General features: G+C 36.5%; 3 protein-coding genes, 1 long non-coding RNA gene and 1 pseudogene across 5 annotated transcripts; 4 read left to right on the top strand and 1 right to left on the bottom strand.

The window, feature by feature from the left end:
- Positions 1-3,316: 3,316 nt before the first annotated feature.
- On the bottom strand, positions 3,317-4,445 carry LOC132190613 (uncharacterized). Its single transcript, XR_009441151.1, has 2 exons — positions 4,358-4,445; positions 3,317-3,719 (listed from the first exon to the last, which is right to left on the bottom strand). It is a non-coding gene; the product is annotated as an uncharacterized LOC132190613 (long non-coding RNA).
- Positions 4,446-6,821: 2,376 nt separating this feature from the next.
- LOC132190639 (V-type proton ATPase subunit G1-like) lies at positions 6,822-8,378 on the top strand. Its single transcript, XM_059605680.1, has 4 exons — positions 6,822-6,915; positions 7,235-7,335; positions 7,631-7,783; positions 8,309-8,378. The coding sequence occupies exons 1-3, from the start codon at positions 6,828-6,830 to the stop codon at positions 7,772-7,774; spliced, it is 333 nt and encodes a 110-aa protein (XP_059461663.1). The 5' UTR covers positions 6,822-6,827; the 3' UTR covers positions 7,775-7,783; positions 8,309-8,378.
- Positions 8,379-9,798: 1,420 nt separating this feature from the next.
- Positions 9,799-12,293, top strand: LOC132189762 (uncharacterized). The gene is made up of 2 exons (XM_059604547.1): positions 9,799-11,178; positions 11,261-12,293. The coding sequence occupies exons 1-2, from the start codon at positions 9,837-9,839 to the stop codon at positions 12,175-12,177; spliced, it is 2,259 nt and encodes a 752-aa protein (XP_059460530.1). The 5' UTR covers positions 9,799-9,836; the 3' UTR covers positions 12,178-12,293.
- Positions 12,294-13,271: 978 nt separating this feature from the next.
- LOC132189140 (ran-binding protein M homolog) lies at positions 13,272-23,166 on the top strand. Of its 2 annotated transcripts, none has more exons than XM_059603687.1 (10): positions 13,272-13,855; positions 15,389-15,535; positions 15,753-15,839; positions 17,470-17,515; positions 18,678-18,754; positions 19,509-19,671; positions 20,706-20,774; positions 21,976-22,029; positions 22,439-22,525; positions 22,660-23,166. In XM_059603687.1, the coding sequence occupies exons 1-10, from the start codon at positions 13,473-13,475 to the stop codon at positions 22,939-22,941; spliced, it is 1,395 nt and encodes a 464-aa protein (XP_059459670.1). In that variant the 5' UTR covers positions 13,272-13,472; the 3' UTR covers positions 22,942-23,166. The 2 variants fall into 2 exon arrangements, with proteins under 2 accessions (XP_059459670.1, XP_059459669.1); XM_059603686.1 differs by having other exon boundaries at positions 21,976-22,035.
- A 1,346-nt stretch (positions 23,167-24,512) lies between these two features.
- LOC132189442 (glucan endo-1,3-beta-glucosidase 6-like) overlaps positions 24,513-27,353 on the top strand; it is a 3,059-nt pseudogene continuing 218 nt past the window's right edge.

Raw genomic sequence — 27,353 nt, 5'->3', positions numbered from 1 at the left:
CTAATGGAGTTGATTATCCTTGGAATATTTGAAGCTCAAGCCAATGACCTTAATCCTCCATTTCTTTATCCCACTTCACTCTCCATTCATCTTCTTCAATCTTCTCAACTTGGCAATGATGACAGACTTCATTGCGTTGAAAGCACAATTGAAAAATGCAAAAATATAACAAATCCCATTGGAATGGGGTATTGTCTTCATAATAATTTTATCGCTTGCATTGTTAGAAGGATTGAGTTTCCGACCAATCCTACCAAAGTTGGTCGGGCACAAAAATTTCTTGCCAAATTTGGTCGGGATGAGAAGGAATTTCTTGCCGAAGTACAAGTGAAAGAATTTCTTGCCAAAGTTGGTCGGTTTACAGAAGAATGCGAAAGGCTTTGCTTCATGGATGAGAAAGTTGTTGGCCATCAACATGCATCTTGTTTTGTACATTGTCTTGAAAGAAATACTCGCATTTGAGATGTCTCCAAGGTGAAATCTCGGCTTTCATGATGAATTCGCACACTCATGGGCAAGATGTCTTATGTAATACATACTTATCAATTTTCTCTCCTCCAAAGTTATTTGCATGTTTCTTTTAATAAGCACATGTGTACGTAACTTCTTTCTTTCTTTCTTTCTTTCTTCTTCTTTTATTTTTTATTTATTTTTATTTAACAATCTGTAATCCAAATTTTAGTTGGGAGTCTCATGTCACCATTGTCTGATTTTCAGTGCTAGGTTATTAAGTTGTATAACGGTCTATTAAATATAATTATTTAAAAATAAAATTTCTAGCATTACTTTATATATATACCATTAGATGTATAAATTAATATTTGAAGGATAAAGTATTTTGCAACAAACAACCACCGCAAAATGTAAAAAAAGTCTTCAAAGGCATGCATGTGAAGAAAGCATCCCCAACACCAACGGCCAAGGCCTTCCCATGATGAGAAAATTCACTGGAAAGCCTCAAAATTCAAGAGAAAGTTTTCTACAATTTTACGGAATATAGGGAGATATGCTACACATCATTCTTTTAACCATCTTTCAACCTTTTTTTTTTCACAAATTTAATTAATAGATCCACGATTGATTTGTGGACTTATGTGGGTCCTACAAAAATTCAATGATAGATTCATCAATTCACTATATGGAGATAGTTGAAAGATTGTTGAGATAATGATTTTTATCATTTATCGAATATAGGAGTTTCCGCTAATCACTTAGGGGTATTTTGGTTAAAACGTAATAATATAAATTAAAAAGTCTATTTTTTTCACTTCAAAACTAAACTTGTGAAGGGGTGAAGTTCAAATGAATAAAATTTCGGGACCAAATTGGGGCCCCCAAATATATTGCCAGTAAAGGTTGTAGTTGTTTTTTTGGGTAGTATATATACTCATCATTATTGGAATAAATATGGCCGAAAAATCATCAATTCTTGTCGAAGTGAAAATATTTGGGGTATTATAGTTTTTATTAGAACCGCTTTATAAATTGATGTAGTAGTTTACGTGGCATTGCCACATCAGCCATAATCAAATAAAATTATTTAATGGCTAACAATGATAAGTATAACGTGAACTATTATGTTAGTTTGTAAAGGAGTTGTGACACTTACTTTATCAACCACAAGCAATTAAATTTACATCAACAACCTAGAGTCAGTGTTTGGTTTGTGTCTTGTGTCCTATGTGAACAAAATGTAAGTTGCGGGTGCAACATTAATAATTGGAAACACGTGGCACCAATAGCTTGTGTCATGTGTGCACAAACTTATGACACAAACCAAAGCCTTGATTTAGAGTATGGCTTACATCTTGTGTCATGTGCACATTAGATACAAGTTGAGGGTGCAACATCAGTAATTGGAAATGCGTGGCATTCGCAGCTTGCGTTTTGTGAGCATAGGCACAAGACACAAACCAAAGCCTTAAACTAAAGTATGGCTTGTGACCGTATGATGCAAGTTAAGAGTGTCCACATTAATAATTGGGGATATGTAGCCCTCCAACTTGTGTTTTGTGTGAATGGGCATTTCTGTTTTTCTCTTCCTTTTTTTTGGGGGGAGGGGGGGATCTCGAGGGATCGGTGCGGACAACAATAAATAAAATAATAATAAAGAAAAAAAGGATGCCTAACTCACTTTCACTCACACACATACCCTCTAAAAGCTTTGATAAGTCATTGAGGGACTCATTTATTGGTAATTATCAAGTAAAAAAAAAAAACATAAATAGATAGACAACAAAATCTAATAATTTTTCTCTTTACCCATCAATTATAAAAAAGATCCCATCAAAACTCGTCAACACAAGTGCAATTCCAAACATGTAATTAATAGCAAAAGGATAACTAGAATCGCCCTAGCTTGGATCAATTCAAATATTATTCACAATGGACCGAACTCCCATCCGCAAGGTGAAGCGTGCAATTCTTTGGAGCTAAGCAGCAATTGCACTTTGGATTAAGCTTCTGTTCACCCGAAGATTGGCAAGTCATATACTCCACGTCTAAGCAATAGAGTGGGCAAGCTTTGACGACGCTCCTTGTCTTATCCGGAATGATTCCCAGTAAAATTGCACCTTTAATTCACAAAAGAAATTAAGAAAACGCCTTCAAAAACTTATAAGGCAACTACAATCTACATTAGATCTGCTAATCTTTTTTATTAATTAATTACCCTTTTAACTCATTTACTGGCAAGTGTTGTACATGGCCGGCCCTCAGCCCCATCGGGATCCCAACAATTCCTCCGCCAGTATAAATTAATATTTGTATTTTTCTCATCATGAAGCTAAACAAGAAAAGGGAGAAAAGGAAAACTAATATGGATGGAGAAGAGAGAGCTGGAGCTTACCATATATAAGCAGAAGAACTGTTACCCCAAAACTGCATTTAGCCATGTTTTTCTATCGTTGCTTGCTTTGTAGTGTTAACATTTGTATTTATAAGAGATATTAAAAATGAATTAAATTATTTTTGTAAAATTCAACTCCAATTTATCCATATATGTCATCAACTGGACCCGTGTGTCCTGTGATATATGCAGCAATTATTGACTCGATCGGATTGTGCAGCAAAAATTGACTTAAATTGTTATTAAGTCAAAAGTCAACCTTTTGCTCTACAAGATAATTAATATAATGCGCAATTCGGTATTTGAGTTGAAATGGATTGTGACAATTGTATCAATTACAGCCGTTCTTGGTGGGAATTAATCATGACTATTGACTATGATAGTTATGTAAATATCTCAGTTTAATTTGAATTGTTGACCAATATCGTTTAGTTTAGGTGACTATGATAGTTAAGTGCTTTCAATGCGTATATATAAATAACGGATTTATTCTCAAGAGGTAGCTCAATTGCACATAACATTAATAGAAAGACAATTAAGTCTCTTTAGTTTTATTTTTAATAACATTATATATGATTAGTTTTGATGTCTGTTGCAAAACAAACGTCCCATTATTTGCAAAAAGACTATAATAAAACACAAGGGGGGATATATATATATATAACCGGCCTTCAATTCCCATCACAGAGAAGTGTAGTATTGCTGCAGAGGTGAAGAGTGCAGCCCTTTGGTGCTAAGCAGCAGTTGCAGCCATTATAAAGCTTCTGGTCTGAAGAGCCACAAGTCATGTACTGTACGCACAAGCAACTCTCTGGGCAAACAGGACTCGCACTCACATTCTTCGGATTGAATACTCCCAGCAGAGTTACACCTAACAATATATATAATCATCAAAACACCTTTCAGAATTGTCAAAACGCACATAAACAAAGAAAATAAAATATGTAACAATATGTTTAACATAATTGTCAAAACACCTAATTAACAATATGTTTAACCGTCATTGTTCATCTAAGAACATAAACAAAGAAAATAAAATAAAATGAATGGCCTTAAATAACATACCAAATCCAAAAAGGAAATAATATATATATATATATATTTGAAGGAATTTATGATTGCATGGAAAATAGCCTAATATATAAAATATTCTAATATGGAAAATATTCTAACATCCTCTCAAGATCAAGTTTGAGTTTGGAAAGAAAATGAATTGATTTTTTTTTTTTTTTAAAACAAGCACATGAGGAGAAATTTTAAAATATAATTAAATGATTAAATCAATCATTTCGTACAAGTTAAAAATTTTGGAATAACTAGTAATTTACACTATTAAACTAACATCTAAATGAGTATTAAAAATGTAATTAGTAATTAGTTTTGATGTCAATTTAATAGATTATGTTGGAAATTTTTCCTCCAGCGAGCTTAACTTTTAAAAAAAAAAAAGAAAAAAAAGAAGAAAGAAAGTAAAGTTTATAACAATTGGAGAGTGGTCGGAGCAATTACCACACAGTACCAGGAGAAGAACCACAACACCAAGTTTGCTGCTAGCCATATTAATTTTCCCTGTAAGTTTTGAAGTGTTAACATCCCATATTTATACTAATTCTCTAAAGCAAAAAGCAAAATTAAAATTTAAAAAAAAAAAAAAAAAAAGGCATTATGTGGTGTAGGCACGCATAATTTCATTTTAGCCAATCAGCCGAACTTTACTGCCCAATTTTGTTGTGTGATTAATTTTGATAAAAAAATAATAATAATTATGGTTGACACAGATGATTTGATAACATCAAAGCTAGGAATCTACAAGGAATGACTTACACGTTTGTTAAAGGTATTTGAAAATTTATTTTCAGCTGTATTTTTCAAACTTGACGGAAAAGAAAATGAATTTCAACTTGCTTGTATAATAATTAATAAGAACTCTTCTAATTAATCTTGAATAAATAAAGAAAATATTTTTTCCACATCTATTTTGGAAAACATTTTCTTACATGTACAAGTATGTCTATCTCAGGATTCAAAGTTTCATAGCAATACCAAAAATGCAATGAAATTTGAGAAAAATAATCCTCTTCTCTCTTTTTGGTTTCTTTTTCTTTATTTGTCCATGAAAGATTTATCAATCAATCTAAACAATCCATTTTAACTGTACTAATGAGATGTGGGCCCGTGAGCTTGATAATGGAAGCCCAAGCTTTTCGTTTGGGCCTTAATCGTGGTCCTTTCCGACCTACTTACATAGTAGTCTCGGCCCCTACATGGTCGTAGCCCAAGCTTGGCCCTTCGCACATGGTTTTCTTTTATTTATGGGAAAAATGTAAAATCTATTATCATGGTTTATCTGATTTGCAATTAACTTCATGTGGTATCAAAATGAATTCAAAGGTCCCTGAGGTATACCAAAAAAATAATTTAGTCTTTATAGTCAAATTTCGTTTACTAGCTTAACAAATTATGGAAGAGTGAAACGTTAGAGCCAATAAAATTGTGAACAGTATCTGTTAAATTAGTGGATGAAATTTGACTGTAAGGACTAAATTATTTTTTTGTCATACCTCAGCAACTTTTGAATTCATTTTGATATCACATAGAGCTAATTATAAATCATGAAAACTACAAGGACTAACTTTCTATTTTTCCCTTTATTTATTTATTTTGGTAGTTTCTCAATATGGGTTTTAAGGCAAGGAAACAAAGGAGATCCTTGGAAGATCCTAAGAGGAGTATCTCTTAATGTCCTTTGAGCAGCTTTGTGTAATGTCTCAAAAAGGTAACACATATTACGTAAGATGTAATTTTGACTAGGAAAACAAACTAATCCCCGTTAATCATGGAGAAGAAAGCTCTCCCTCTCTCATTCTCTCTTCTACAATCACCCATCCTTCTGAGGGCCTAGCTTCCAACTACATAACTCTTCTGCAATTTCATTCAGGTAATTAATAAATCTTACATTTTCCTATTTTCTTTTTGGCCTTCTCATACTATTTTGTCTTTCTCTTTTTTAAATCATCATGTCATGAAGTGTCATATGCTTACCCTCTCCCTCATGTGCACAATCAGATAATATGTAAAATATTTAATTGAAAAAAGAGGATATGGTTTGAACTCAGAATTTCTGCTTTAATATCACGTTAAATCACCGACTTTTTATCATTTAATTAATACTTTAACAAAGAATTGCCTAGAAACAAAGTGATTCCATGAACAGTAATTTGAGTTTGAAAAAAAGATTCTAAATTATAGACAGGGACATGGATGTTCTATGTATATTAAAACAGTTTGTCTTGTTCTAGAAATCAATATTTGTGGAATGTTTAAATGCCCCTCTTTCTGCATTTGTTTGTAATATTATACTTTCTTTAGTTACAAAAGATAAGTGTTGAATGATTCTCATGAAATTCATATCTGTTTTTATTAATTAGCATCAATTCTTTTTTTAGATGTTTTGGCCTCTGAAATGTGCATTAATATTTTATCTCTCCCCATAGTTTTTCAAGATTTTTTTTTTTTTTTAAGAATATTGACAAATTTTTGTATTTCTTAACAAAAAAAAAAAAAGAAAAAAAAAAAAAAGGAAGAAGAAGAAGAAGAAGAAGAAAACCTTTCCCTGTTAGAAGGTTAAAATTTTCTTGAAAGGTCCATGCAGAAAGGTAGTTAATTGAACTAGCTTCCTAAGATGACAATATTTTTGAATAACGGTCAATAGGAAATTCCTAACAACTGAATTTTCTATATTTTAATGCATTTTTTTCAATACTTTCTTCTTGCAGATTGTTACATTTGATTATATTCCTTATGATAATTTTGTTAAGAAATTTCATATAATGCTGTGATAAATTTCTAAGCTTCTTTTAGCTGTTGTAAATAGATAATTATCGGTAGTGTAAATGCATGCTGCCTGATTTTGTTGTGTGCTTATCAAACTTCTTCCTTCTGCAGGCTAAGCTTGCATAGCTCCTACATATATATATAGATGGATTCCTTTAAAGGACAAGGAAGCATTCAGCTGCTGTTAACTGCAGAGCAGGAGGCCCAACACATTGTTTCCAGTGCTAGAAACTGTAAAATCTAAATTCAAATGTTCATTCTCCAAAATCATGAACTTAACATAAGAGTTCCATAATACTACAAGGTTAAACTGATTGGAAATGGTGAATTAAATCATTTATTCAAATACTTCCTCTAACATACAGGCTCAAACTCTTCATACCATGTTAAATTACTATTTATTCCAAAAGTTTATACGGGTTGAAAATAGTGAATGTAATCATTTAATTAACATTCTTAAACACCTCATTGTTTTAAGCTCCTATCTCACTTTTCTTCTTTCCTCTGTTTTCATATGGATTTCCACTTGACATTACATTCGTGATTCGTCAGTGAAGATAGCAAGGTTGAAGCAAGCAAAAGAAGAAGCTGAGAAGGAAGTGGCACTATATCGCTCTCATATGGAAGCTGAGTTTCAAAAGAAAATCTCTGAGGTATAAATATCTGTTCACTGCTGTCTTATTGTTATAACATATAAGAACTGTTGTTGCCATCAACTCGTGTCAATCGCTTCAAGGCATTGTCATTTCGTGTCCATCCATGTTGAACCGTGTGTGGGTTAAGAACTCGAACAATCAATCTCGTGGTATTAACCAAACGAGTCGATCATTCGAGCTAACCTTTGTAGGCTTTGTCAACCACTTTTTGTGGAAGCAAAACATGAGTTTTTGTGTTTACTCGATTTGAATCTTTGTTCTTTCTCGTATTTGGTTCTAATCTTCTTCGTAGACAAGTGGGAGCTCCGGGGCTAATGTAAAACGACTTGAAGAGGAAACGGAAGGGAAAATTCAATACTTGAACAAATCAGCATCAAGGATCTCCAACGAAGTTACTGGCATGCTCATCAAGTATGTCACAACAGTGAAAACCTGATATGTCAAGGTGAGTTGAACTATTTTCATCGATTATATGTATAGACGATAACTCCCTTTTCTATATATGTCTTTGAAGCCTTGGCTTTTGAATTAGTCAATATATTGAGTAAAATTGTATCTTATAGGAAGCAAAGCCTTTAACTCTTGCAAACCTTTCTTAAGGCCAGAGAAAGGAGACTTGCATAGGTAAACAGTCACCTAAGGTTCAAATTGTGAAAATGAATCTGAAAGCCACCAAAAAAAGAGTCTAAAATACAGCTTCTTCAGTTTGTTTATGGACTTTTCTACCTAAACTTCAATTTCCAGCATAAGCAGGAATGTTATGCAGCAATGGTATGGTTGTTGAGTATACGTGCGTAAGTGTAAAAGCATTGAGTCTTACATTAAAAAGATGTCACGAGTATGAGCATAATGTCACAAATGGTCTTCCTGAAAATATATGTTCTTCTGCCATTAGTATTAATAATGAGCTATTTTACAGATTCTTATTGTTTTCTTGGTAATTCTAATTAATTTGTTGCATGTTATGCAGTAACAGCATCTGGATCGATAGAGAAGCCTGGCAGAGAATAATCTGCAATAAGAGAGGGCATAGCTCCCAGATGTATCCAATAAGCATTTGCAAATCTTTCTTCTAACCCTATTTTAGTGTTCTGCAATATTTGCTCTTATTCTTAAAGTTCTTGCAAAGGGCCTAGCCTATCTTACTTGATTAAGCAGTCTTCCTTCTGTTTTTCCCAAGGCAAATGGAAATCCTTCAACCATTTAAGAGCAAAAGTTCTTGATTCTGGCTTAGGATCAATAGTACTATCTTTTGATATCAAGAAGTCTAAATAGGAGATGTATTCTGTGTTCTATAAACCCACCCAACAAATCAATAGAGGGGGAAAACATAAAGGAATTGTATGCCCCTCAATCCATCCATTTATATATTTCTTATAGAGATAATAAATTGTTCTGCTGATGTAATAGAACTTTTGAAATGTTGAACTTAAAAAAATCTTCACACATCATTAAGGGCAATACTCAACTTGCAAGCTATGATGCAGGGTGGGTCTCATGTATCTAACCAAACAAACAAAAATCAATCCACATCACTCCAAGTTTAGCTTAAAATGACCAGTCAATGGCCAACCAAAAGAAGTGACTTATAATGATGTCCACTTAATAAAAAAAAATTAAATTCTACCCACTCCACTACCAACAGGATAAGGATTTTTTATATTAACCGGTTCAAATTTGACAAAAATTTGGGCAGCGTGAAAGAGGAGGCTGCGAAATCTACCTGCTCCATAGGTAGGCACATCCTAAGGTGTCCAAAGTATATGGACCATGCAGTTCGTTTTCTTAAGATATTCAAATTTCAGTAAAATTTGAAGAATATAATAACGGATATCCGCATCCTTACTAGATACAGAAAAGTTTAGGATTTGTTTGAATTTGCGATTTCAAAATATGCAATTTAAAAACGTGTGATTTTAACATATGATTTTAAAAACAGAGCTAATGTTTGATAAAATTACAATTTAGCTTTTAAATCGTAAGTTAACCTTCAAAATCTTACAATTTTTTTTTTTTTTTTTTTTAAATATGCCTTAATTACAATTTTTTTAAAAAAAAATAATTGAATAGTACAAACAGAGTCAAACCCCATCACACAAAATAAATATATATGACATATCATAAAAATTACATTAGTTTTTATTGATGCTCTAGTGGAGTTGAGTTATGCTATGATTTAGTCGGACTTAAGGGAATATATGCATTTTTCACTATCTAGGCTTCTCCTCTACATCTTCTAGTGAATAACTGGATATGTGCTATTATCATCGCCCCTAGTTAAAATAATCACAGTTGATCTCTTTCGTTGGCACTTTTTTATTAGAGAAAAAAATGATAAATAAAAAAATAAAATAACAAAAAATATCTCATATTCTATGAGAAAAAGCCCACGTGGCGGTCAGGAAGCAAATGAGCAGGGCCTTTTCTTATCAGATGGAGAGAGCGTCCACAGTCTCAGCATTTTGAAGCAACGCAGCGATCAACAACACTAGTATCTGATGGGTAAGATCGGCTGCAACAATGATGGAAACCTGGATAACACAAAATTCAGCCAGCCAATGCCATGGATTGGCATCTACGTTGCAGCAGCATCGCTGGCCTGCCTCATCGGAATGGCTGCGGATGCCATCCACGGAATCCGCAACCGGAAATTCTGGTTCCCCTGCAAATTCTCCTCCCTCAACGCCACTTCCCTCACCTTGTTAGCCGTAGCAATAAAACTGTCAGTGGATCTAAACACCTCCATGCCTGGCCGCCACGATCAGCTTGCAAAGCTTAGCAGCACAGTCTTCATGTGCACAGTAATGGGTAATTCTATGCCTTCTCTTGCAACCATGGAGAACAAAGATATGTTTATGAACATCATAGCCTTGGGAATACTTGTTATTACTGTTATTGTGAATATCTGCATCCAATTATCTACCGGGGTAATCTATATTTTCTGGGAAGAACATGCTTCCATCCTGTTCATCATGCTTGTTTTGCTTCTTATCTTGAGTTTCTCTGCTTTAACCGTTCCAACCACCAAGCAGTATTTGGAACACAAATACAACAAGAAATACGAATTAGCTCTGAAAGAAGGCTCAAACGACAACCTTAGAGGGGATATTATGAAATATTGGATGATGGCTCACACATGTAGCCCCCAGTTTGTGATGGCGCGTTCAGTGACGTGCACTGCTTCTGGAGCATTCTGTCTTCTGAGTGCTGCAACTTTAGCAGAAGCCATGCTTAGATCATACTTTATGCCATGGTCGTGTAAATTCTGCAGGGGAGAGTCTGATTATAAATGGTCGACAACTCTAGTTCTCGTTACACAAACTGTTGCAGTAGGAGTTGGAACAATAGCCCCAGCATGCAGATGGTTCGTCGCCATCAATTACAGTTGCCCGAAACGACGAAATCAAAGCTGCAGATACAGAAAATTTAAGGTAGAGCGCTACTGGGTACAGAGCCTAGTAGAGATGAAGGAGTGCCCGTTAATTTTGGGAAGAATCCGAAGTCGGCACTATAGGAAGCTTGTCCATGATGGGAAAAAACGATTCTTGAACTTGTGTATCAGAGTGCAGATGGGGATTGTGAAAATGAGCAAATTGATTTGCCTTATTTCCATTTTCTCTGTGAGCCAGATCTTGTTATGCTGCAACTACTGCAAAGAGTTGAAGAAGAGATTCGAATTCAACAAGAGTGTTTCAAACACTGATCAATCAGCTTTCGAATCACAGCCTTTCCCAAAGCTGGATCTTAGCCGTTTTGTTCTGCATCTTGAAGGGGAGGATGAATTGGTTGGATTGATGATGAAATGCAGCTGTGACCCCACTGATCATTGGATTCGGGAAGGTGATGTTCACCCTCCAATTCTTCGTATAATTCGAGTTAATAAATATAGATGAATTTAATAATTTAATTTATATTTTAGCAGGTGACAAGAGACGGCCTAAATACCTCATAGAACTGTTGGAGATGTCGACACAAGGATTCAAGGGAGTGGGGGAGTTTGACAGTAACCAAGTTCCATCTCTAGATTCTGAAGAACCACCAAATTGTTGGGTTCTTCCTGTGGTGACACTGACAAGTATTGCAGTAGCACTTCCAAACATCAGCCCTGGATTAATCAAAAGCTTAATATGTAGTGTGAATGAAGGTTTGATGTATGCAAGGCTCATAGATAACCTGGAGGCAAAAGGAGATTTGACCAACATCAGAAGTGCAGCAGACGTTGTCTGGCTAGGAGTTGAACTCTATCACAAGTGGTTGGATGTGGATCTCCGCAAACTGTCCCTTCAAGAAAAAACCATGAAGGAAACACTTCAAAAACTTGCAGATGCTGCAAAGAGCAGGCTTGTGGAGTTCCACAAGGAACAAAATAATCCTCAATGTTTAATGCGAAGAGCTTCCAAGTGGCCCATCAAGGTATTGGCTGCAAATTCCATGTACAGAATAACTCAAACTTTGCTGCTGAAAAGTGAAAGCAGAGATTATCAGATGAGTGAGAAATTATATGAAACAGTAGTTGTCATGATCTCTGATATACTGGGTGCTTGCCTCACTAACATACACAGACATGTGTCCATGAAGTGTTTGAGCAGCGCCATTGAAGAGAGGGAGGAGTGTGTGAGGAATGCAGTTTCCATTCTTGGTAAAACTGAAAAGATTATGGAACTCCTAGAAAATAAAGCTCTTCCCAGTTTAGATCATCGTCAATGTCCAATGACATGCATTGACGAGTGGCGCTCGTTATACATGCAGAAGAAGAAACCCTTGCCCTTCATTTCCTCTCCATCAGAGAGCGAGATAGATTCTTCCAAGTCAGGTGAATTGTTCCTAACCATTGACTAGAATCGACAAGCCTGGAGTTCCAAAACAGAGGAAAATAAATTGTTTTGGTTCATAGATTATGATTATGTAAATACTTGTAACCACTCTCACTATGAAATAAAAATTTTGTTCATTTTTATTAGAAATTCAATCTTATTAAAAGCGTGGAGGAATAGTGTAATCTAATAATCTACCACAAAAATCTCATTAAAATGAGATATACTTAAACACAACTCCCTAAAAACTACCTTAAAAGTCTGATCTACATATCATACATTGTTGAAACTAGCGGCTCATATTAAAATACCATTGGAAGGCCAGGTAAAATGTGTGTTTCAACTCTCTCTTAATCTCTCTCTTTCCGATTCTATATTGTTCATCATTGTTGTGCACGGTAACAACATACATTGTGCCCAAATTTGAGCTTAGAGTCATCGTCTACCTCAAATTAAATAAATTTAGAGAAATCCCCATTTTCACATTTTATACAACTTGTTTTTAGAATGTCAATCCAACCCAATTTGAAGATCCTAACGTTGGATTTGAGATTCCACCACTTCCAATTTCTAAATGTAAAGCCCAATACAACTATTGGACCATTCTTTATTTGAATTTAGATCTCTTTAAAATTTTGCCCAAATTTTAAACGATTTTAGCAAGAAATAGGAGAGAGTGTGTCTCAGGATGTCCGAGCAAGCGTGTTCTAGAGCTATTCGGATGCATAACCCAATTGCTCGGCATTTTGGATCTACATTCTCTCTCTTATTTAATGCCTAAATTCTCTAAAATTCGAATAGAAATTTCAAAGAATTTCAATCCTCTATAATTAGATTTGACTAAAAAAAATGCAAATTCAAGCTAATTATAATCAAGCTCATTAAGTTGATTTAGAAGCGAGAAAATATGATGAACCAATAAAACATACAAGCAAAGTTTTTTTTTTTTTCCCAAATATTTAGAGCATGAGATTTTTAAGTTCATTTTAAATAACGCATGTAAAATCCACTTTAGATACCAGCAATAGCATCCTGATATTACCACGTCATCATCGAGCACCAAACGTGGCCCAATCACAGCACACTACAGTGCCTAAGACCCCCCATGATCAACGATAACAACACCCAATCTGAAGAAATTTGTGTAGGATTATTAAAAAAGATTCTTCATTTGTTCCAACAAGCAAAGCGAAAACACAAGAAAACAATCTTTTTTTTTCTCTTTCGTTTTCTCAATTCTCACGCTTTCGTAAATCCCTCTCAATTTCCCAAATGAATATTTCTTGAAGATTCTAGGGTTTCATTTCTTCGATTCAGAAAATGACCAACAGCAACAGCAACAGTAACAGCAATAGTAGCAAGAATCAGAAGCAAGATCTGGGGGCGTACTTCCTGGAGCTGGCGCGGCTCGGCGCGGCTCGGGGAGCCAGCGGCGTGGAGGAGGAGGAGGAGGAGGCGCCGAGCGAGCTGAACACGATCAACAGCTCCGGGGGGTTCCAGGTGGTGTCGACGGACAAGCTCTCGGTGAAGTACACGACCCTAGCTCTGCACGGGCACGACGTCGGCGTGGTGCAGGCCAGCAAGCCGGCTCCGGTTAAGCGCCTCGTCTACTACTTCGAGATCTTTGTCAAGGACGCCGGGGACAAGGGACAGATCGCCATTGGCTTCACCACCGACTCTTTCAAGATGCGCAGGCAGCCCGGGTAAGGGAACCGGTTTCGGTTTTTCTTTTGTTGCCTTTTCGTTTGAGTTAAGGTTTCTGTTTGGTTGCCGAGAATATGGAAGAAAGGGATAAGGAAAACATTATTGAAAAAACTTCCTTCAAATTGTTATTCGAAGTTATTGTAACCTAGCACTTAAAATTTTTGAACTGAATTAGACTCAAGAAAAAGGATTTTGCAAATTAAATGGCTTAGCATTCGGGTAGAGGGTGAGAATCATTGTTTAAATGGTTAGCTTTTGAGTTATAGTTCGTGACTGGTTCGGTTCTGGCATTCATAATATACTCATGTGCTTTAATCATGACCTCTATGACAAAATCTGACGAAGGTTGCCAGTGTTAAAGGAAGGGTCTTACTGGTCTTTGTTAAACTTTGAAGTGGGGGTGGGGTTGAATGAGCTATCATATGATGGGCACCAAAAACTGTTGTCTCATTTATATGGAAATGTCTGAGGATGGGTTATGAAGAAGAGGAATATCTGGATGCAATTATTTTTAACTTTTTTTTTTTTTAATGAATAGTAAGAATACAAAGTTAGGTCTATGGTTTGTGATCAAATGGTTCGGGGTCTTAGGGATAATGTTGGCCCCTAAATGGGGGTTTACAAAGCTATAGGGTGTCCTTAAATCTCACTTGAGCCTTGTAGGAGTTCACTTGAAATAATTTCAAATGTGGTAAGTGTGAAAATCTACAGCTTGCTTATCTCTCTCTTCTTTAATGAATAGCTTATAAAGGATTACTCGTGTACTAGCAGAAGTAACATGTCTAAATTAGATATTCGTACTTAGACTAATAACTAACAGTGTTCATACTGAACCAAAATAAGAATAACATAAAGTATACTCAACCCCAATAGGTTGGCTCGAGTGGTAATCCACTTGGCTCTGGTGCCTCATAAAGCATAAGATCTAAGGTTCGACCCCCATTGGGTGCAAACAATATCTCAGGAGTATGCCCGTGGGTGAAAGCCCGAACTTTACCCGACCCGTGTAGAAGGGGCTCTTTGCACGGTGTTCCGGGGATCTAGTCGGAGCGAAATCTTGGACCCCGGTTATCAAAAAAAAAAAAAAAAAGACTAGACTCATCACTCCACACACTATAGATCACTAAGTCAGATTTCTTTTAGTTTGTGGAGGCCAAAACCTTGTAAGTCAAGCCATACCTCGTGTTATCTACCTCATAAATACCACCAAAAGTAGTCCTCTAACTCTTTTTGTTGGACCCACCATTTAACCGCATTAGCTTTGGCAGCTCCTTTAGAAACAACATTCTTCAGTGAACTTGTATTGTTTAGTGGGATGCATATTGCTTAAATCTGCCCATTCGAGGAGTTATCTGGTGGTCATTGCATTTGCACTTCCCAAGACATACGAAATTTAAAGAATAACCTTGGTGATATGTAGCCTTACATTGTACCATTGTACGAGTTTCAAAATCTGTTTTGTCTGAATTTGCATGCCTTGTTCGTTTTAGTTATTGCCATATATCTAAATATATTTAATTATTATGCGGTAGGTGGGAGGCAAACAGTTGTGGATACCATGGGGATGATGGAATGCTTTATCGTGGACAAGGAAAGGGAGAGACTTTTGGCCCAACTTACACAGCTAATGATATAGTTGGTGCTGGAATTAACTATGCTTCACAGGAATTCTTTTTCACGTAAGTCATTTGTCTGCTATGTTCAGTTTATTTATTGTTTGAATCAACAGTGTTTTATGTGGTTATATCATTGAGTCACTTATCAAAAGAAAAGAAAAAAATGTTGATATATCATTTGATTCAACTGTCTCATGTGTGGCTTTAATTCACTTTCTGTTGTTGTCCCCAATTAATAAAGGATTCTGGTTGTTACATGTGCTCTCTTGATTGATGGCAGTAAAAATGGGGCAGTAGTAGGAACAGTGTACAAGGACATGAAGGGACCCTTATTTCCAACCGTTGCTGTTCACAGCCGAAATGAAGAGTATGTTGTCAATTTTCTTTAAAAAAATTATGCACCTTCTGTCATCATTTGATTTGCTTGTGCAGTTTATTGTGAGATTCAGACAGTGCAGATATCGATCTATAGTTTGGAACTTTTCCCTGCTAGTAGAGATTAGTTATTTAAGTGATGTTTTATCATTGAAATGTACTATTTTTACTTCTTTTGCATGGATGTGGCATAGTTTTGCTGTGTGTTTGCTGCTGTATAGAATATCGTTGCTGAAAACATCATAAAACAATCAAGTCCCTACTCTTTTTTTATAAGATATAGAAAGAATTATTTTTGGTAGTTAGGTTAGAGGTTTCCATTCATGGTATGTTAGGGTTGAACTAGAATGAACTCACACATTTAAAAAATTAAACAAGACATCCATTAGTGACTGAATATAATTATATAACTGTTTATAAGCTTTCATACTATCTAGTTTTGGTCCCTAAAAACAAGGTAAAAGAAAAAAAAATATGGTGAACTTAATTAATTGAATCTTCATGCAACTATCACTTTATTGTACTTCTTCTGTTTGTAACCATGTGTTCTAGATCTATTTGTTACACTGCTTGCAATACTGTATTTGTTTTTTGGATAGTCTGCAAGACTGCAGTTGTGTCATTATTTCTTCATTATTTATTTGTATGAATCTCTTGTTTGTATCTCTGATTGTTCAACTACATGCCAGATTGATTGTGTAGCGGTAGCAATAAAGAATTAGCCTTCTTCCTAGAAACAGAAAACTCTAATTGTGTTCACTTCATTTACCAGCATAGTAGTTTTTCTAATAACTCAGCAATTTGAAATATGTGTAGAAATAGATGCACTGTGTGCTTCTTATTATGAAGATTGTGTGCTAATTGTCTAGATGTTTAGATGAAGAGAAATGCTACATGTACTTTTATGTGCTTACTCTTTGATGTAGCAGTGAAAATCATTATTAGATTTTGGACGGTTAATCTATATATTTATGATTTTCACTGTAACACTTGGAAGTACGTGTAGCATTTCTCTTGGATGAATTAGTGCATTTAATTGTTTTGTGGGTATCATACTCGGTGTCCCTTCTGATCATACGATACTTTTTTTTTTTTTTTTTTTGTGTATACAATAGTAAATAAGGCATACTTTGGAATATTCACAATTAAACCTGTAAATAAAATAGAATTTCTTTTCACTCTGCTTCATAAATGTCTCAGAAGTTTCATCAAAGGGTACCAATGTTGGTGCTCATTGTGGGGCACTAGTAAAGAGATTGAACTATTGATAGGTAGAATAATTGTGATAATTTGTGCCAAAGTCTCCTCTCTTACAAATTGGTATTGTTTTCTACTTTTATCGGTTTTTGAAGAGTCCATGATGCTCAGTGGAAGGTTTCCCCCCTCCCTCCCCCTTTCTTCCTGGCCTAAAAGAAAGAAACAGATACTTGGTTGAAGCTATAGAAAAGTTCAACCCCTTTCTTTAATGCAATTGTCAGAAATGATAAATCGCCTCTTGTGAAGTCCTCTTGCACTTGCAATTGTTCCATTACATGTTGGATAGTAATCGTATATTATAGTTTCTTTTTATCATAGTGGCACTGGTCCTCCTCATTTTCAGATGTCTTTATTGAATTTGGCAGGGTTCATGTCAACTTTGGGCAGAAACCATTTGCTTTTGATCTTGAGGCAAGATATGATTCTCCTCCTTTTGCTTCTTTTTGTTTATGTGATATATTTCCTTCACTTCCTTGGTTATCAATCTCAGCCTATTATTGTGTTAGGTGATTACCTAGGCTGGTGAATGTGATGTATAAAATGTATATAATAATTACAGGAACAATAATAATACATGCAAAACACACAGACACTTCAGCTTAGAGTGTAGCTTGCACACTCAGACTGTCCTTCAACTCTCTCTCTCTCTCTCTCTCTCTCTCTCTCCCCCCTCTCTCTCCCCCCCCTTCTTTCTATCTTTGCACACCTTTTCTTTCTTTCTGTTATTCCTTAAGCATTCCCTGTGGTTTGTGATAATAGCAGGGGTAGGTACTAGGAGGTTGTTTGGTAGGTGGTTATGGGTGTGACTAGGATCGAGGATGGCATAACATTCCAGTGGCTGAGTTCTTCCAGAAAGTTGCAGTTAAGAGGGGTGGAAAGAACAAGGATGGAGGGGAGGGAGGGTCATAGAGGCCAGCAGCTTTGGGAAGGAGAGAATAAAATCATTGTTATTTACATAAAAATCTAAAGGGTAGGACTGTATCCAAGCCATTCTTCGATAGGGAAAAGGATAGGACAAGAAATGCAAAATTGAAAAGAAGCTATCTTTCCCAAGAATCACGAGGGACTATTTGCCTTAAACTAAGGGAATGCAATTGAGAGAGTGACACAATTTGCCATGTAGTTCAGTGCAAGACCACATTCTACCCACTTTTAGGATGCATGTGGATACACGATCATGGTGCCGTCTCCTATCATATATGTGTCAAATTCCCATTCTCTAACGAACTAAAGTCAGGCCAAAGAGAATCACACCAATATACTACCTTGGATAAAGGGCGTCCCAGCAAAATAACATCTCTACTAATATTGACTCATTGTTTTGCTTTACTTATTATTTGTTTTTTTTTTTTATTATTTAATCTTGTGATGGATTTCAAAGCCATGTAAGGTTATTGCTGTAAGATGCAAGTAACTAATTGAATTAGGAGTCTTGTGAATTGAAATTAAGGTGACAGATAAAAAAATTTTAAATCATGCTTTCAGTCTTTGTATTCCTGAAAATCACTCAATAATATTTCTTGTAATTGTTGATGTTATTAATTTTTTTTCTTCTATTGTATCATTTGATTAGGATTTTGAAAAACAAGAGAGGATGAAGCAACAAACGACTATTGAAAAGATATCTTTGATGCCAAATGTCAGTTATGGGTATGTTCACATCAAATTAAATCTTATTCGACCAAGACATTATCTGCTTTCATGGAAACCTTTTGGGTTCTTATGATACATGTGTAGGGAATGGTCTGATTTATGCTGAAAGAGCTAGAAATTTATCTTACTTTTGAGTACTCCTTTTTCCCTCAAAATCTTAATGATTGATACTTGTAATGTTTGGAGACCAAATCCAGCAAATGTGGGTTCAAATCCTAAATGTTCTTCAGATAGAATTTAACTAATAAGATCATTGGAGGAATGCCAGCTTGTTGCTTTTTAAGGTCCTGGTAAATGTGATCCAACACATACTGGTCTAGCTAACAGTTGATTGTAGAGTGTTGGCCATGAACTTTTCATTTTTCTTGCCAATATCCTGCTGAATGCAAAACTGTTGAGATTGATTATTGCTGAGAACTATATGTATTAGGGACACTCAGTGTTCTCAGATAGAGTTTGGATTCCAAATTTAACAAATTAGATCATTGGAGGAATGGCAGCTTGTTGCTGTTAAGGTCCTGCTAAATGTGATCCAACACATACTGGTCTACCTAACAGTTTGATTGTAGAGTGTTGGCGATGAACTCTTCATTTTTCTTGCCAATATCCTGATGAATCCACAACTGTTGAGATTGTTTATTGCTGAGAACTATATGTATTAGGGACACTCATTTTATGTTCTGAGAAGTCACTTTGCTGTAATTTTGTCTACAACTGCTTCTTTAATTACTCATATTTTTATTTGAAACAGAATTGTTCGCTCCTACTTACTACATTATGGCTATGAAGATACTCTAAATTCGTTTGATATGGCTAGTAAAACTACTGTGCCTCCTGTCTATATGGCTCAAGAGAATGGCTTTAGTGAGCAGGATATCACGTATGCATTGAACCAGAGAAAGACTCTTCGACAGGTATAATTTTAGAGCATGGCTATGCCCATATGAGATTTTGGTTGAGAAATCAGTTGTATTGTTTCATTGTTCTTGTCTAATATATGATTGTAATATGAGGATTACACTTAAATTTTGATATACATGTATATTTATATGAGTTCATTGTATGAGGGGTGATGGGATCTTATCCATTCTCACATGAATGGTGGAATACCAGTTTAGGCTTTTAAATAATTAAGTGTGTTTTGCATGAGATATAACATAGTATGAAACAAACACTCCTTTTCATAAAAATAACACAATTAATTAAGAGAAGTTTAGTATTATGAAGAAGTATCAAGAACTGCAATGTAGTTATCAGCGAACCCTCAAATGAGTTTGAGGTCAAAGGGCACCTCCTTCCTTCATGAGAACAGGGTTAATGGTGTTGTTGTGGGTTCAAACTATTAGGTGTGTGTACAACTTACCAATCAATCCAAAAAAGAAAAAAAAAAGAAAAAAAGGATATGGCCCAACCCACAGGTTGTGAGAGCGTATATATAATGAAGTTTTTAAGAATCGTGTGATCAGGACAAAATGAGTTGGTTTATAAGAAAGACCAGGACAAACCACGTTAGTCCAGCATCGTGTGTGTTGGGTGAGAGCTTCACCAAAAATGCGTATTGGGTTGTTGGTGAGGTACCTGGGTTTCAAGTTCTCATTACCAAAATCAATACAATGGGCTTGCAGTTTGTTACATTAAAACATTATCCAGTAATCACATGCTTTAGGGGATTGCTATTTCTTTCCAGGATTTGTGAACTCCAGTTCACTTGACCATTTTATTTCAGATTTAAAATGATGGATTTTTGCTATTATCTTGATACTGCTTTGTTTTCTAGCTCTGGTGTTTTTGCTTTTTTTTTTAGTTGAACTGTCCTCAATTTTGCAAATATTATTGTACTTGGGGCACCTAATACTTTTAATGATATTTTGATTTCTTATCAATTTTTTTTTTTTTTGGATGCAAATATCATTGGTTTGGCTGAACTATTTTTTTCCTGGGCATGAAGCTAATAAAGAGAGGGGAGATTGATGCTGCACTGGGTAAACTTCGTGACTGGTATCCCCAGATTGTTCAGGTGGACTCAAACTTCTGTGTGTTGTTTTGATATTCATTGATTCTTGTTAATGTTAGCATACTGCCATACAAACTCTGATATTCAGAAGTTATATTTTGTTGTTAACATGCAAGAAATTTGGTTCAATACTCATCCACAAGGCATGTCTGTTTAGGTTACTTATCCATGCATTCCTAGCACTCCCTGCCTCTTTTTTAAAAAACACCTGCACTCCTCGCCCAGGCCAGGCTTTCCATTTCTCCAAGAATATGTCATTGACTATGATTGTTATCATGCGTAGATATCATCACCATTTCATAAAGCATTCAATCTCAGCTGCTTCACTGCCTTAATCTTGTCCTTTTTTCTGTTCCAACTATCTTTGAATTTTCAATGTGCTCTCATCGTTTTGTCAACCAAATATTAGAATGGGGAGGTTCACTGGGTGCAGTCCCCTTGGCATGGAATTTTTTTAATGGGGCTTGAAGCATGAAACCTGACTTGCTTTTCTCCATAATTTTCTACGTGTTTCTTGTTTTTGGCTATTTGTGAAAGTGCAAATAAGGCTTACTTCTCCATTTGAAAGACAAATCCTAAGGTAATCTTTTTTTAAAAAAAGTTCTTCCAAAGAAGTTCAAGTAGTCTCTAACAACTCATCATTGATGCTGTTTTTACAATTTCCTTTAGAAAATGTACATTTGCACTCTTTCTTTAGTATTTTAACCAATTACAATGCCTTTTTAACCACTTCAGGAGAGTGTTGAACTTTCATAGAAATTTTTTTTGAAAAGTAAGATCTAGTGGTCCTATTATAGTATTTTAGCACTTTTCTTTGTGGGGAAATTATTTACTTTTCCCCTTCAACATTTTGTCATAATGGGTTTTTCTAAGATATATGATATACTTTGTAGTTCACCATTGTTGTAGTTGAGGTTATTCAGAGAAACATGTTGGAGACTTCAGTTGGGATGTGGTTGGAACATATAAAATTGGGTTCTGAAATGCATTGTGGAAACTGGGTAGGTTAGGATGAGATACTGAGCAGGTTGTCTGGTTTGGGTTGCTCAGTCACAAACTCCTTTGTCGGGTGCATCCCTACACATGGAATATTATATGTGTGTATTCATATTTATTTTCACCCTTTTGTCAAATGATCATAATTAACTTTCGTCGGAACAACTTTACTAACCCAGGCCATGACAACCGGTTGTGCTTTCTGCAGGATGATAAATCAGCTACGTGCTTTCTTCTTCACTGTCAGAAGTTCATTGAATTGGTTCGTGTATGTTCTCTTCTTTGCCCTATTTACGTTGCTTACTAGTAGCTTTGCACAAATCCAAGCTTCTTCCATTTTAGAAGGTTTTTGTTTATTCGACAGAAATGAATGCAAGTTACAATTTGAAGTCCACTGGGTATGATTTAAACTATTGACAATGAACATGAACATAGATATGGATCTGTGTTGTGTGGAAACTGCAATGTGCATGCGTTTTCAAGTTTCTTTTCGCTTTATCTGATGGATTAAGTGTTCTCATATCCTGACTTATTTTAGGTTTGGTTAGAAAACCCTTAATTGTTTGACTTGTCACTAACAATGCTAGTCTTAGAACCTACAAATTCATGACCCTGTACTTAATTAATTGACTGGTTTTTTTATAGTTTGAACACTTTTCCCTGATGTATAGGTTGGGGCACTGGAGGGAGCTGTGAAGTATGGAAGGATTGAATTGGCGAAGTTTTTTGGGATGGCTGGGTTTGAGGATTTTGTACAGGTACTGGAAAATTATTTGCCAAGCATAATTAAGTCCGTTGCACGTGGGAAATACTAACACACTTGAACAGATCCTTACTTTTTTTTTGGTAATTTTGAGCTGAATAATAATTGTAACTGTCTGTCTCTCTCTAGGACTGCGTTGCCTTGTTGGCATATGAACAGCCACGGGAGTCATCGGTTGGATATCTGCTTGAAGAGTCGCAGCGAGAAGTTGTGGCTGACACGGTGAACGCCATGATCTTGTCAACAAATCCCAACTTGAAAGACTCACATGGTTTCTTGCAATCATGTCTTGAGAGGTTACTGAGGCAGCTAACTGCTTGCTGCTTGGAGAGAAGGTCCTTAAACGGGGATCAAGGTGAAGCTTTCCGTCTGCGCAGAGAACTGAACGTGGGTAAGACGTCCAAATGCTAGGTCATATGTTGACCACTGCCTCCATCTTCCCCTTGTTAATATAGCCAGTTGCAAGTGATGAGAATGGTTTTAGGGTATGGTATACTGTATAGAGGCACCCTTGATACTTAGGTGATCCGCAGTAGTAATGCCTTCAGTCCATGGGGAGAAATGGGATGTTCTCTACATACCTATAAGCTTGTAACCTCACCAACTTTATAGCTTGAACCAAAAAGTTTAATTCAATTGAGTGGTGGTTCCAATATGAAAATTCTTAGATAACATAGAAGATGTTTCATATTATGACGGACCTGTCAGCTTGATGTCAAATTTCACTGTTGTAGAGGGAGAGAGTATTTTCACGTGCTTGTTCCATTTTTTTCATTTATTAGAGTGATGATGGGCTTTAGCTTGGGGTGCGCTTTGGTTTGGGTTTTGGGGAGTGCGTATAATGGGGAAATTTAGAGAGAGAAAGAGCTAGCTGGTTATTTGGTCTTTTGAAGAGGAAGAGCCGAAGAGAAGCCCGCAGGTCTTTTGAGCACGCAATATTAAAAAAACAAGAACATCGGTGCAGATATCATGCGCAGCTTAAATTAGATCCCAAGTTGGTTGCTGGGACATGAATGGGCTGATAATTTAACTCGTTAGCCTGACGAGGACACCCTAATTTTAGGGTTAGGGTTTAGGTTAAACGTGTTGGGGTTATAAACGGGTCACCCGTTTAACAAATGAGTTGGGTCAGGCTGACTCATATATATATATAATAAAAAAAATTTTAAAAAAACTATTGGTGTCATTTGGGTCTTGTTAACCTGACACAACTCGTTAATTAAATGGGTCACATGGGTTGTGATGTGTCACCTGTTTAAATTAGCGTGTCGTGTTTGGGTTAACATGCTTTACTCGTTTATTAAATTGGTGGTCGAATTCGTATCGATTGAAACAGGTTGGCGGGTCAAGTGGGCTGATCCGAACTTGACACACCAACCAGTTTTGCCACTGCCACGGGTGGGCAGTGCCTGTCCCATGATGCTGGCCAGAACGTGGCTTTTGATGAATTGATGAGCTGGAAAAAAAAATCAGGCCAGTAAAATAAAATAAAAGGTGCGTTAATTAGATGCATGGCATAAATGAGATCCCCAATATATTAGTCATTTTAAAGCTTAACTCCCTAAGCCTGCCAATAAAATATAAAGTAAGCATGCATGATTGATAAGGAAGGAATGTGTCAGAAGTGAGATTCCGATAGAGATAGAAGATGGTCCCAACTCCAGGCATAACTTTAACGTCTTTGAATTGCGAAGTGGAATTGACTTTTTCCATAAATGTGCAAAGATGGACGTAGATATCTTTCATGTAGACAAGCCCAAAAAGGTCGGAGGAAACTGACAAAAAAACACAATCACATGCATGAACACGTCTCCCACTCCCACTTATGAAGGCGATAACCCCCTACCTTTCTCTTTTTATTTTACGTACTTTTTAATTACAACAATGCCCCGATTATATATATGGGCCGGCCCTCAACCTACAACCATCTGATCAATTCACAACCTCGATCTTTAAGCTCCATTAAACGTACACCCACTGTCATGAGGATTTATTTTGTATTTTGGTGTTCATTGTCACTGGTGTGCACTTCATTGGCATTGAAGTTAGACGTAGTGCGACATGACCAAACAATTCCCTCCCTCCGCTCTGAGCTTTTTACCACTGACCGTGCAGCCTATTTGATTCCAGTTGGGATGGGTAGCCCTCCAAACAGTCTCTACTTGGTCCTGGACTTGAGCATCAGCGCTTTGTGGGTTCAGTGTACTCAGCAACAAGTACAACCTTCGCCATCTTTTGCTGAAATACTGCCCTGCGGGCTTGAGAACTGTGAGCGCTTTCCCAACACCGACTGTCATAAGGGCGAGTGTCGTTACAAGCTGAAGTCGTCTGATAAGGCCTACACCCAAGGAAAGGTAGGATTGGACACAATAACAATCGGGGACGTCGTCATTCAGAACGTGGCCGTAGCATGCGGACTCAAGAAAAACAGCTTTTTCACCGCAGTCCCCGGAATTATGGGCCTCGGACGGGGTATGTCATTCTTGGATCAGATTTATGGACTGTCTAGCGGTGTTTTCAGCTATTGCTTACCGAGTTTGGGGCCCAAGTCCGGGTGGGAAGAATTATCTGGCAATCGCCCTACCTGGGTGCGCTCGTTGTACAAGCAATGGAACCCAACTGTGTACTACGTGGAGCAGTCGGGCCTTGGAGTACGTAGGAAGCAGGTGGGTGTCCCTCCCTGAAGGCATTTTCAGGTTGACCCCAAAAGGTGATGGTGGGGCTATTATTGACATCATTGCCTTTGTAACCACCCTGCCCAAAGTGGCTTATGAGGTGTTTCGCGATGCCTATGTTGCAGAAGCAAGCAACCTCCCCCGCACCTTCGAAGACTCTGTTTTTGATACATGCTTGAGAGCTTGTTTGTGTTTGTGATTGTGTTTGAGGATCTTAAAAATGCTTTTAATATTCAAAAAGCTCGTTTAAAGAAAAAAGTATTCGTTTAGTAAAAACATTAAAAACGCTTTTAAGTTTAATAAAAACATTAAAAATGCTTTTAAGGGTTCAAAAAGCCTAAAAATGGCCAAAACCCACTTTTGGCAAAAGCTTAAAAATAAAGCTTTTGTCCAAAAGTTCTTTTCGACTTAAAAACCTTATTTCTCAAACGCAATCCCAAACAGACTCTTAATCTAATGGGGTTGGGGACGGTTCAAGTGCCAACTGTCACTTTTTATTTCGGTGTGATCGAGACCACCCTCACCCTTTCGGCCAAAAACATTTTGTATTTGACCCACAGAGAGGGGGTTTATTGTTTTGCCTTCAAACCATCCTCTTCCAACCTTGTTACTATTGGGACCTTCCAACAAGCTGGGATCCAGATTTGGGTTGATTCCATTGGAAACATTATTGGCTTTGGGCCAAATTTTTGTTAAGTACTGTACGTTTTGGAGAAACAATATTAATTGTATGTTGGCCTCTTTTTTTTATTTGCACACCTTAATGCCCTTTCGACATAAATGTAGTCTGTGATTGCTTAGTTGATATGTAACAAGTGGTTAATTAATGAACTGTGTTAGTAGAAATTATTGTATCTCCAGAATTCAGAGTTGGGAGGTGGCTGACTAAATTAATTCAGAACCCAATATTATGTGCTTTTATATATGTGTGTTACAATTAATTACAATAAAAAATAGAAATATGTTTAAAGGAAGTAAGCATAGATACATTCAGATCCGACTTAAAACTGCAGCACATATGCTTTTAAAAAAGCAATGGTCAAGATTTAATCAAAATCATTTTAAACGAAACTCTGTCGTTTTATTAACTAAAGATGTCAAACATAAGGTACTGATCAGCTTCCTTCGTTTTTTCTTATACTTAGTTAAATATCCCTACAAATATAGAAGAATTCTGACCTTGGTATGTTTCATGAATCTGCAAGTATGTTGCTGTAGGAAATGAGCCTTTTATCGAGGGCATACCAAGAAAGCTTCTTGGACGTAATTTTGCCAGGTCTAAACAATGTTCAATTGGCACTGACAAAGGCTCATATCAACGACAAAATAAAGGTAACAGTCCCCATGAGTGCTGATACATATCAGACCTCAACGGGCCTTCCCTCCGGGGGTGACTTCCGCAGCAACATATATGACCAAATGCCTGGCATTGTCAAGTTCTTGACTGCCAATTCCGCCCCATTTACCCTAAACATCCACCCATTCATAAGCCTTTATACCGACCCACACTTCCCTCTAGAGTATGCTTTTTTTTTTTTATGGTAACAATGCAACACCTCTAAATGATGGTGGAGTATTGTACTATAATTTATTTGACGCCAGTTTTGATACTCTTGTGTGGGCTCTAAGGAAGAAAGGGTATGGAAATATGCGGATAGCAATTGGGGAGATTGGATGACCAAGTGACGGAGATCGAAATGCTAACGTATTGTATGCTCAACAGTTCAGCCAGGGCTTTATATCACATGTGACAGGGGGCACACCATTGATACCTGGGCTGCCGATTGAGGCATACATGTTTAGCTTGTTCGATGAAGATGCCAAGAGCACTAAGCCAAGCAAGTTCGAACGCCACTGGGGAATTTTTACATTTGATGGCTTGCCCAAATACAAACTGAACCTTGGCACAACACAACAAGGATCCTTGGTTCCTGCAAAAGATGTGCATTATTTGGAGAGGAAGTGGTGCATCTTGAAGACATCTGTTAAAGCCGATGAGCCGAATGTTGCTTCAAGCGTGAGCTATGCTTGTAAGAATGCTAATTGCTCTAGTCTCGGATATGGGACGTCTTGCGGAGAGTTGGACGCTCGGGGCACCATATCATATGCCTTTAACCAATATTATCAATTAAATAACCAATTGGAAGC

The sequence above is a fragment of the Corylus avellana genome, chromosome ca8 (genome assembly GCF_901000735.1).
Source record: "Corylus avellana chromosome ca8, CavTom2PMs-1.0".
Taxonomy (NCBI): domain Eukaryota; kingdom Viridiplantae; phylum Streptophyta; class Magnoliopsida; order Fagales; family Betulaceae; genus Corylus; species Corylus avellana.
Note: the sequence above shows the minus strand (reverse complement) of the source record. Positions and strands in the feature narration are given on the sequence as shown.